Below are 12,341 nucleotides of genomic sequence, written 5' to 3' on the forward strand. Positions count from 1 at the left end.
GCATATGGCTGGGTCCAAACTGGGGTGGCATGGTGAGCAAAAAAACGATGGATTAAACCCAGATCTGTGACTGGGGTGAGTGTTGAAACATTTCAGCTCTCCGTCCATCATCCTTTTGTGTTGCCACACCTGAATGCTTGTCAGAAAAACATGTTTGTGGGTGCAGGAGGGTGTCATTTTAAGTTTGAGCTGTACTCAGCCACTTCTGAGAAATCATCCATTGCAACCCACCCATTTAGGCAGAGAGACTTCCTTTTTCAAAGTGGAAAATTATACTATTTCAGCTTTCTCCCCCTTCATGTTCCCTCTCTGCTAAACAGTTTGAGGGGAACTTACCGGACTCCTGTTCCCACGATTATTTCCCTAAATCTAGCTCTTAGGTCTCCCTCAGTGTTGGCATTGAAGTTAGCGTTATCAACTAGGATCTATCTTGGTGTGTCCCTAAGGCGCCAGGCCAAGTCTTTGGAGGACTCTGTGCACCAAGGGGGGATGGCCAGTTGGTCGCCCGGAGATCGGGTGAAAGAACAGTCCGTAACAAGCATTGGAAAAGCCAATAGGTCTCATCTATGGGGGTTGGCAATTATTTTTAGCCGTGCTGCACAGCAGCATCGGTACAGGTCGGTAACTTGATCCAAAGCATTGATACACTGCACTGCAAACAGAAGGAGCGGGGTGTCAATTCACACCCTCTTTATCTTCGGGTTCATGAGCCACGAAGGGTACTATGCGAATCGCTAAGGTATTTCTAATTTACAAAGTACCTTTTGCACATTGCAGCTTGCTATTTTGCAGATGCAAGGCTTGTGATTTTGTGATTCGTAAGCTTTGTCACTGTAAGACAGTTTCGTACATCAGGCACTTGGGTGGCACATGCTGCACAAAGGCTGTATCAGTGGAGTAAAGAAGTACATCATTCAGGGTCAGTGTTTAATTTGTAAATAAAAACGTGCTGGTGCCCAGCGCTTTCCTCCGAAACTTGCGGCTGCTGCTTAAATGTGCGAACACGGAATACTGAGGCAGGGTAATCCTGAAGCCACCTAGGCCCTCTTTAATCCATTTACAGGCATTCCCTGCCCCTTCATCTCTCTCTTGCAGCTTTCTGCTTTTCCCCTTTGTGACGTTTTTTTTCTCTTCCTCCATCTCTCCCATGTGTGTCTTGTGCTCGCAGTAAATGGTAGAGGCAAAAAACAGAAGTGCCGGCACACCGCACCGGAAACCACCGGGTCAAACTGAGCACTGTACGTGGTTTAGTTTGTCACTGGCTTGTAATAATTCCCATGCTTCGGGCGAGTACCTGGCAGCATTCAAAAGTAACATTACCAGTTTGAACACTTGAAAATGTATAAATGCCTTTAAATGCACAGCAGAATTGCAACATTTTATGAATTCTGGAGCACACTAAAATATGCTTTTATTCAATTAACAAGAAAGAGATTTGTGGCATTCCCCGGAGTGTAAGCCGCCTCCGGCCGACGCTACTGTCTGATAGCGCCTCGCTGGTGAAACGTGCATACAGTGAGTGCCTAGACTGGCAACGCTATCCACAGGAGCAGCCACGTTCTGTGGCAAGGTCTTATGAGCACGGGCGTAGCTCAGTCAGTAAGACTTAGGCTAGGGGGTGTTAGCATAAGATTTTCCGACAGGCTAGCACATGATGTTAAATACATTATACGACAAGCAGGGTGCATGGGACGGGCCTAAGGGCCAGTGGAAAGAGAGGAGAGAGAGGGATGTGGATTGGTTGGGGTACTGAGGGAAAACACAATATTTTGTTAAATTACCAATATTTTTGACGACTAAAAACTGAGAGGGGGAGAGTGTGTGTGCGTTTTTCTCTGTGTGTGTAAAAATTCCTGGTGAAATCCGACAGTCATCTGACCATAACCGACTGAACACATTTGTACCCAACTACTTATCAGAAAATGCATTTAATAGGGGGGGGGGGGGGGTGGCACCCACACACACCGCCTGAAGCTACGCCCCTGCGTCTGAGGTAGTACTCTAGCTCCGACCTTTCTTCCACACAATCTCAGCGTTACAGCAGATGCAAAGTATTTGCCTACGCTTAAATGCAAGTTTCTGGGTTGATTGATCTGTTTCTTCTTCTTTTTCTTACTTAGGTGGCTAGCTGAGTTTATTTATTTACTTAAGTACTAATATAGCGCGAACTGACAAGAAATATGCTTCCAAGCACAGTTGAAATATTACAATTAAAGACTGAGCTTCCGGAAGGACTGCTGAATGTTTGGGGGAAGAGGGAAAGAGATAGGGAAACAAAACCAAACAAGCATTGGCAATACAAATCGCTCTCGCCTTTGGGACCTATTGGCTTTGCCAGTGGTTTTTGGTAATGCTGTGCAACATCGGCCAAAAGAAAGAAAAGCCCAATAACATAGTCTCTGCTGACGATTGAGTCATTTTCATAGGCGCGTGCATGCTTGATGACATATTGTAATTGTATTTATATAGGGTTTACTACCCTTGACGAGGCTTTGAAGCGCTTTGTCATGAGCAGGACGCTACTCTGGAACTCGAGTAAAGGTTAACTGTAGAAGAGTATTTTTTGTCTTCTCTTTGTACTTTAGCTGTATTAGGTTTTTGCTCTTGATTTCTTGTGTGTTTAGAATAAGATTGAATTATGAGAATGGATTTGAAAGGTGAAGTAGTTAGTCGTTTTTGCATGCAGTGGTCCTATGTGTTGGTTAGTTGGGGGCAGGGCTAAAAAGTAGGGTGAAGATTGAGGAGGATGTCTGGAGGTTCATAGTAAGAATGGTTTGGGATGAGTTGGACAGGAGGGATGAGACAAAGGTTGAAGGAGGATTTTATTAGTGTTTTTATATCAATGATGACTTGTGGTTACCCTAGGAATAAATAGCCGGTGCGCCATCGGGAGGTTTTCCTCTGTGACCCTCGGGTCGGAAGCAGAAATCTGGCAGGGCTGTCTGAGCCTTTCATCTTTATGAGGTCCGTTAAATGAGCTGCTATGTAACCTTCAGGTCGGAGACAGAAACTGGCGGGGCTCAGCCTGTCATCCCTTTAGGATTCATTAAATGATTTCTCTGGACTACCTGTACGAGGTGTTATTTAGCGTGATATGAAATAGAAAAATCTGGCTTCAAAAGGGCTGTATAAAACCGAACATTTAATATGCGTTTGTGTTTATGTGTGTATAGCGACAGACATATATATCCTTAAATATATGAAGCATCTGAATCAATAGTCCATATGACATATGTATAAATACAATATATATGTATGTACATACACAGTTCAGACCATGAATATATGAAGCATTTTAGCCAACAGGCCACATTACATTCGGAGAGAGAGTTTCTAGTGCTAAACGCCCGCTATTGTTATCTCTGTGCGAGCTGCAGGTCTCTTTGTTGAATACTGCAGGAAGAACTCTGCCTTTCATCCTTCCCGGAATAGACAACTTGAGTGCTGTGTAGCTGGGTGCTGAGAATAACAGAGCATGTAAAAAAAGGCAACCTAAACTCACGAATCTGCTTGTGTGAGTCATGGCTCATAAACTGAGTGACACATGTGGTAGTTGACTGACTACAAATGCATGTGTTGTTTATGGCAGAGTGTTGCAGGTGGTAACATGTAGTGAGCAGGTTTATTACAACATTCTGCCATGTCACCACCTTTAAGAAGGTTACAAGTATCCCCGGCAGGAGAGCATGAAGGTACACACAGAACACACCAATATATAAATGTATATTTATAGTATAGTACACTGAATTAAAAATGGGTTTGTTTATCGAAGAAGGTGCCTTTAATTTAATCATGGGTTGGTGAGGGTGTGAACATCTTTTTGCCAATGTTGCCAATCCATATTAATCTCATGGAATAAATGCGCCGGTTTGTCGCAATGCCGTACACATCTTTGCTGTTGTAATGCAGTCGCGGCTCGCGGGTCACAGAAGGGGCGGGACGGTGCGCATCGGGGGGAGGGGACACATTACATTATTTCTTTTTAAAAAGCACTTACCTCACTTTTCCCCGCGCTGCTTCTCCGTCTCGCTGCAGGCACAGGCTCCCAGCCTGCCCTACGGCCAGTCCTGACGCTGCTCAAAGCATCGTCAGGATTAGCTGGGAGCGCCCAGCCAGGGCACTCCCACGCAGACTGGGAACCTTTGCAGGCTCTCTCCAGCAACTGTGTTCCTGGGATGGTGAGAGCCTACTGCGCATAAGTGTTTTGCCGGCCTGAGACGGCCGAGGGCCAAACACACATGCGCTCAGAGGGGACTGCTCCCCTCAAGTGCTCATCACCCCCAATGCCCCGCCCTTTTTCAAGAAAACGATAATAAACACTATTTATTATTGTATTCTTGAAAAGGTTTTGCAGCTGCTGCTGCTGGCGGGGTAGCAACGCTCCTCCGCCCTAATGGAGGAACCGCCCCTGTTGTAATGTTCAGCTCTGACGTGATCTCATTCAGACCTGTAGCAGCATCATCAAAGATGCGCACATCATGACTGGACACATTGCCGTACCTTGCGGCACAATCTGGCATCACAAATTATGCTTCTGGGTGCTATGATACCCTCCAAGTAATGAAGGGGTGCAAGGATGCCGTCCAGGTGCACCCTATCAAAGCACAATGCTGAGCTGCAGTGCTGCCTGTACGGATAACGTAAAGGGGTATGTACCAGGAAAGCAGTGGGTGCCCTTACATCCACAATGGAAGGATGAAAGTCTTAGCAGACTCCAGGTTCCAACCTCTGCAAAAGGGTGCTTAACCAACTGGGCGATCCGGCGGAGTGAGAAGGTGGTGGGGAGAACAGATGGTAGCTCGACACACTGTTCTGTGGTCAGAACCTGTGCTTCACAGGTGGCTCCCAGATCACTGATGCAAACGCTTAAAGTACTGAGATATTTTTGGGATATAGGGGTGCCAGAAATCGTGGGAATGAGGGGAGCGGCATGAGTCTGATCAAATATTTCTGGGTTTCTTATGCACACACATGCACAACAGTGCAAGCACGTGCCTAGGAAATGACGCGTTGGCCAATTGATTTTAATTTTCAAATCCAAAATGGATCTGTACATAAAAAGAAATTCCAGGTAGTGTGAAACTCTTTTTATAAGGTCGAATGGTCCTTAGCATTACTGCCACACTCTCCTAGATGAATGAATAAAAGATCACGGGGTGCAGCAGAGGTGCTGGGGAGTGGAGAAGGGGGAAGCAACATCTCATTCAGGTAGTGTGTGAGGGGCTATTGCGGGAGCAGCAGGCAGATGGAAGGGAGGAGGAAGAAATAGTAACTGAATCATGCCAGGAGCAGTGGATGGGCACTGATTAATTTGAATGAATCTGTGCTTGGGCCCTGCTCCACCACAAGCATCGGAAGTGACATTTCGGCTGCACTGGCCAATTAAGATGTCTGCAAAGAAGAGTGCAGCTGAAGCACACAAATGATAAGCAATGGGCGGGCTCCAAGCCTTTTTGTAAATAATAGTGTCTCACAGGCGCGACATAGGCGCTAGAGCATGCTCCTGCAAGCTCGACCCTAAAAATCGTGAGAGCATTTCAGAGCAGCGGTACATCAGCAGTCAGAGCATTGTCTTGTAAAGAACTGTTTGAGGTCCTCTACCAGCCCCTGAACCTTTGGTAAGGAGTACTAGAGGTCCCGCCCATAACCCCCAAAAAACCGAATCCCAAGTTTGAGATTTATTACAATTCTTTGAAGAATTGGTTGGTTAAATATTGCCAAAGACATATCAACAAAATAAAGCAAATGGCAGCATTTTCTTTGTGTGAAACAGCAAAATTGTTATGGGTTTTGCCAAAGACGCACATATGTTGTGAATACTGTATATTGAACTTAACTACAGTACTTTGTTGACGAGAATTACAGAATTACTTATGTTATTTTACCAATAAAGCCTCAGAAGCCAAAGTCCAGACACGTCCCGTATAAAGGAGAATCGAGTTGTGTCATGTCAATAGTCATGTACTTACTGTGAAGAATACATGCAGGCCGTCACCCACTGATCTGCCAGACACACAAGAAAGCACACACACATATCAATCAAGGGAGAGAGGAAGAGTAGAAGGCAAGTGAATAGTAATGGAAGAAATCCATGCTATGATTCAACCGCTGCAAATCAGCAGGAGATACAGGAAAACTGGATCTGGACATGACCAGCGTCGACCTGTTTGTTTGACAATTAGAGTGAAAGAGAGGTAAACAAACAAAACCAAAAAAACTAAAGATAAGGGAGACGAACAAATCCCACCATAAAAGGAAGACTTGTGGGAAAACAGAAGGAACCAATCAGAGAGGTGTTAAGGAGGCTGCGCTCCACAGGAAGGCCAAAGACATGCTAGGTGGGTTGCAACAAACAAAGCCAGCTAATAGAAAGCAAGTATCTGTGAGCGACAAAACACAAAGCCAATTGTAAAGCAATGGGCGGAATACTTTTCTGGGTAAGGTTTCAGGGTATGCGCAATATGTATTTGCATCCAGACAACTGTGCCATCTGGTAGGCTTCGGCCAAAAAAGAATGATCGGGGAGCGGGAGACAGCAAAGTGGAAGTGGTCCAGAAGTTAAAGATGAGAGCAAGAAAGTAGGATGAGGAATTAAGGTGAGGAAAAGGGCATGGGGAATCATGGTCAGAGTCATGGATAGAAAGAAACGGAGTATTAGCTTCAGAGAAAGTAAGTTGAGGTTGAAATCCCTGAAAACAGAAACAGGGGAAGAAGCGTAAGAAAAAGAAAGCCAAGTAGAACGTCAAAACCGTCACAGAAGGAAGAATACTCACCAGGGGCAGATAGGTAATTAGAAATACAATAGACAAGAGAGAGCAAAAAGAAGCAAAGCAGAAATGAAAGACAAGAAAAAAGGAAAGAAACCAGGGGCGGCTCCTCCGTTAAGGCAGAGGAGCATTGTGCCCCCGCCAGCAGAGGCAAAACTTGAAAAATAAAACGATAATAAACTAGTTTTATTATCATTTTACTTTTTGTCACTGGCAGAGCCTTGGGGGGGGGGGTCATCATCGTGATGACAGGCATGGAGGGGGAGTGGTGTGCACTCCCATCAGTGCTCATGTGGGTTTGGCCAGCCATCTCAGGATGACCAAATCAACATGCGCACTGAGTTGTCTCCAACCCGAGCTGTGTTGCCAGGTTGGAGACAGAAGGCAAAGGCTCCCATTCTGTCTGGGATCGCAAATCTCAGACGCTCACACCAATCCTGACTCCGCTCTCATGCTGCCAGCAGCATGAGCGCAGCGTTAGGATTGGCCACATGGCAGTTTGGGAGCCTGTGCCTGCCGTGGTGCCAGAGGAGCAGAAGAGCGGCGATCCATCGGGAGGCAGGTAAGTTCTTTTTTCTTTGTTTTATTTTTTATTGTCGCCCAACCCCGAACACGCCCCACCCCACCACCCTTCACTGACATCAGCTACTACTGGAAGAGACTGTGAAGAGCTTGAGGGAATCCAGGAAGGGTGGACAGTTTAGCAATGCCCCCACTAAGGACAGCTGGGGTGTGGTGTGAAAAAAACAGAATAGGAAGTTGTGATTGCAGCAGAAGTGGCAGTATTAATTGAGGGGGGCAATGAATCATTGATGTAGAGAAACTGAGTGTTCAAGGTGAAGTGTCAGATTTGTTTTACATGCAAATTGTACAATATATCTAAGGAGTAAAATGTGGTCACCTGCCTCTGCATTGTAGGGAATGCTGTGCCCTTGTTACACTTTTTCTGGTCTGCTCTGTGTTTTTCTTGCAGGGGACTCTAAGCGCTGTAAATGCCCTGTTGGTGTTCCATGGTTTTAATGAAGTTCCTTTAATGGGGTCAAGACTACAGGTTTGAAGGTGCTCACTGCACGAACTCTCCAGCATGTATGTTTGGTTTCATGACATTACGGTTTAGGGGCAAATTATTTTTTTATCTGTGCCTCTAGTGGGCAAAAGGCCCACTGGCCTTCCTCTGTAAAACGCCCAAGGATTATAGATTGTCAAACATCTCTAACTCGCTGGAAGGGGAGGTTTCTTCTGTTTCCCTGCCTGCAGAGATGCTGGCAGGGAAACAGAGGAAACTATTGCTCTCACAGATAGGGAGCTGCATGATTAGCAGCTCCCTATCTGTGACAGCAGCAATGGTTGTCCCCCCAGGAAGCAAGGAGTCGGCTGGGACTGTGGGGGCCTTTAGGCTTCCCGTGGTTCCCAGTGGTCGTGACTGGGTACTGTGGGAGGCACCCAGGTGACATGGCCAGGGACTGGGGTCCCCGGGCCGAGATTGGCCTGGGGAGGGGAGCCACGTGGCCCCCTCACCTCCCCCCCCAAAAATAGAAAGTTTATGCCAGGTCCCGGGTGATGGGGTCCTCTGGGTCGAGACAATATTGTCCTGGGAAGGGGACCCAACTGGCCATCCCTCCCCTTAAAAAATATATTAACTCAAGGCCCCGGGGATGGGGTCAGCGTGGCTGAAATCAGCCAGGGGAGGGGAGCCGCAGGGACTAGCCTCAGGCTAGGCCCTGTGCGGTGCAAGGTTGGGTGGTTATAGGAGGTTGGCCGCAAGGCCTGGCCACAGGCCATGCCTGCGGCCAACTGCCGCTGTGCACGGCCAAAGGCCATGTGCGGTAGTGGTTGGGTAAACATGTGCTAATGAAAAATACTTTACATTAAAAAAAAAGTAGAAACTTACTGAAAAAACAAAGGTTACAGGGAAGTTATAGTTAGGAAATAGAATTTAAAAAAGCATCAAAATTCACTTAAAAACCAAAGGTTACAGGAACGTTATAGTTAGGCTCACATTTTAAACATTCAAAAACATAGAAATTCACCTGTCATAGCTAGAGTTATCTCAAGTAACTATAACTTGCAGCCTTGCCATGCACGGCTAATTACCCTACAAATTACAGCACTCGTGACATCTTTGATAACATTATTGATAATATCAATGCCATATATGCAGTGAAATGTTTGACAAAAAGAATGTGCATGGTGAGGGCATGAGCTTTAGTTACCTTAGGGTGCGAGTAATAGTTACTTGAGATAACTCTAACAGGTGAATTTCTATGGTTTTGCATGTTTAAAATGTGAGCCTAATTATAACGTAATTAAAGCCTTTGACTCTTTTGAGTGAATTCCTATGGTTCCTAACTATATTTCCTAACTATAACTACCCTGTAACCTTTGGTTTATTCAGTGAATACATATATATATATATATATGTATATATATATATATATATATATATGTAGGGTTCTAGGGGTTAGGGTGAGTACTGGATTTTGGGTGGCATGGGCGTTTTTAGGTTTTAGGGTGGGTATGGGTGTTTGAGTCATAAGGGGTATTTAGGATTTAGGATGGATATGGGTTTTAGGGTGGTAAGGGCATATTTTGGGGTTTATGGCGGGTGTGGGTTTTTGGGTGGTAAGGACATTTTTAGGTTTTAAGGTGGGTATGGGCTGTTGGGTGGTAGGGGCAGTTTTAGGTTTTAGGGTGGGTATGTGGTTTTGGGTGGTAAAAGGTGTTTAGGGTGTATGGTGGGTGTGGATTTTTGGGTGGTAAGAGCATTTTTAGGTTTTTAGGTGGGTTTGGGATTTTGGGTGGTAAGGGTGTCAGTGTGACAGAATATCAAGGATAAAATATTTTTTAAAAACTTTGACAGGTCATTCTTGATTCTCTGTACTACCTCCACCTACATCATAGGGTGTGGAATTTAATAAAATATCTACTTGTCCCTGGGACAGGTTGCTTCTTAAGTCTACTTGTCCTGTAAAAAATCTATTAGTCTCTTTGGTGCTATGTAGTGCGGCAACAAATTATGGCAGCAATCTCATTACGTAAGAGCTCTGATAACAGCCTCTCTGATTGTGCCAGGGCTACTACTATAGTAGGGCTTGAAAACTTGCAATTTCAATCCATACCATAGCAATTTCCTTATTTTGCCACCTTTCTGCAGATCTAAACACTGGGCTTGGAGGAAACAGTAAGCAATAGTTCCAGGGCTGGAATGCCTGTAAGTCTGCAATCCTACTAGCTTGCATGTTTTAAGGATTTTCACCAGCTCTTCTCTAATCTTTTCTCATAATGAGAAAGGTTGGAAATGTACTCGTGACAATGACAGAAGTAGAAATTCTTCCAAGGTTGGAAAAAAAATTGGTTGGAGGGAAAGTTAACTTATAAACGCTCAATACATTTTCACATAAACAAATCTACAAATGCATATTTGCTTGTGCTAAAATACAGTTCCCAAATATTTTCTAGGAGTACGATTTCCTGGTCTACTTCTGTAAGTGAATTCATGAAACCCACTAATTCAAAGACAAATACCCTGAGTGCACTTTTGTGACTTTCTTTAAGAACTTAGGTTCGGCGTTAACAAAGACATTTAGTTTTTATTAAACTTCTATTTCTCTCTATCTATCGGCTGGCTTTACTGTGAGTGATCACATTCTGCTCTTTCACAAGGAGCATATTGGCACACAGTGTAGTTTTGTTCAGTGCCGGGAACTACTGTGGCAATCAGTGGTGTAACAAAACTAGAGGGGGCCTCCCTGCAAAGATCTTGGAGCCCCCCTCTCCTGATTCACTCAGGGCAGGTGCTCTGCTGAGGGGGCCTCCTGGAGGGGAGCTGCAGGCCTTTGTTAAACCTCTGGTGGCAATGTGAGCTTTTTGAGACCAAAACCCCTTTTTTTTCTTTTTGCCAGTGTTTGTTACAATGGTGAGGGCCTGGCAGCTCCTACAACAACAAAGTGTTACAAAACCCATGTCAAAACAAGACATGCATTGACGAAACCAAAAAACTCACAAAAAATGTCAGATCATTTAGCTTTGCCAGTGCATGTTTATTGCCATGTTTCCCATAATCTTGTTGACAATAGTTACACTGATCCTCCTTTAGGAATAGTTTTTAAAAATAATAGCATGCATCAACACATTTTACAAAATAATACTTCAAAGAAGTAGCACCTAAAATGTCATAGTAGTGACACGTTTTATTTCCTACTTGCATTGTTTTCTAAACATTTTATTTTGAAAGCAAAGAATCATCACTCTTGCTTACAAGCTTCTGCAAATATTTGCATCTAATCAGAGAGCATTCTGGTAGCTTTATACTTAGCCTCATATTGTTAAAGTTTGCAAACATGTGTGTACTTTTCTTTTTTTTACTGGGACCACTGTCAGTAGTGCAGTGTGACCTTAAAACTTCTATTTACAGCACTCACCCTAATAATGAAGGCTTTTAATTAATGAGCCATAAATACAAGTTCAAATAGCATTAACTTATGGACACATATTACTTCAACCACAGACAGTTCCCCTCTCTGTAAACTGGCAACCAAAGGGTTTGTGTTGCAGGGGGTTGGGCCTATTTGTCCCAAGGACAAACTAAACATGAACACTTATTGCCCTTGACCCCAAACAATATGTCCCAGGCATCGGTCCTCAAAGTACATAGATGTGGAGTTAGGAATAGGAAATCTATACTTCCCTATCAGCACTTGCTATTTGATATTTTGTCCCTCCATTTTCTTCTATCTCAATATTGTTGAAGTTGATATTCAGTAGGACAATCCCTGAGGCCAAGGAGTACTGGATATAGATGACAATACCAACCAAAGATCCTGCTTAGAAAACGCTGACTGCCCAGGGGCACAGGGAGAAGGCCTCAACAGGGGTCAGAAGCAGAAGTCATAACATTAACAACACAAACATTGTCAAATAAATAAGTCTTGACTATAAAAAGCATATGTACGTTCACAGTAGCTATAGCTATTTGCTGGTTCCCTAGCAATATAGCTAATAAGCTGCATATTCTTCTTATTATTATCTCAACACCTTCCTCTGTCTATAAATCATATCACTGAGCCCTCTATGTATCATTTATGTGCTCGTGATATGTTATCTACGTCAGTTATGTCCCCATATCAGCTCCTCCATAGCTATAAAATATATACAGGTTATGTCTCTATTTCCTGCTCAGAGTCAGCCTTGTCTGTTCTCCACTTCCCATTCATGTCCACAATCAGATGCTGACGCGTGACTTTGAATTGTACTTACATGCTGATCTCAGGTGAGTCTGGCAGAGGAATACAGAGATATGTAAACTCCTGGAAATGAAAGAAAAAGTGGCATGTGATAAAGGTTGTAAAAAGATGCTGATAGTACATCTTTGAGATTCAGACCTAGTCACACAAGACAGACAACGGACCATACCTGGAGCAGGGGCTGGGGCTTCCCCAGGACAGAGATGATATGTGTGATTCCATTCCGCCTAAGCTGTATCCAGTCTTTCGAATCTGTGGATAGGAAACAGAAGAAGTCAGTTAGGGTTTGCCGGGCTGTACTCCATTCTGCCAGGCCAGGGAAGACATGTAT

General features: G+C 44.3%; 1 protein-coding gene across 1 annotated transcript in view; it reads right to left on the reverse strand.

The window, feature by feature from the left end:
* DUSP15 (dual specificity phosphatase 15) overlaps positions 1 to 12,341 on the reverse strand; it is a 64,735-nt gene that overhangs the window by 31,978 nt on the left and 20,416 nt on the right. The window contains exons 3-4 of the mRNA XM_069243370.1: positions 12,180 to 12,262; positions 12,024 to 12,073 (exon numbers count right to left, since the gene is read on the reverse strand). Of these exons, the coding sequence (XP_069099471.1) occupies positions 12,024 to 12,073; positions 12,180 to 12,262 (133 nt within the window). The remainder of the gene's footprint in view (positions 1 to 12,023; positions 12,074 to 12,179; positions 12,263 to 12,341) is intronic.

The sequence above is a fragment of the Pleurodeles waltl genome, chromosome 7, assembly GCF_031143425.1.
Source record: "Pleurodeles waltl isolate 20211129_DDA chromosome 7, aPleWal1.hap1.20221129, whole genome shotgun sequence".
In the NCBI taxonomy this organism is placed as follows: domain Eukaryota; kingdom Metazoa; phylum Chordata; class Amphibia; order Caudata; family Salamandridae; genus Pleurodeles; species Pleurodeles waltl.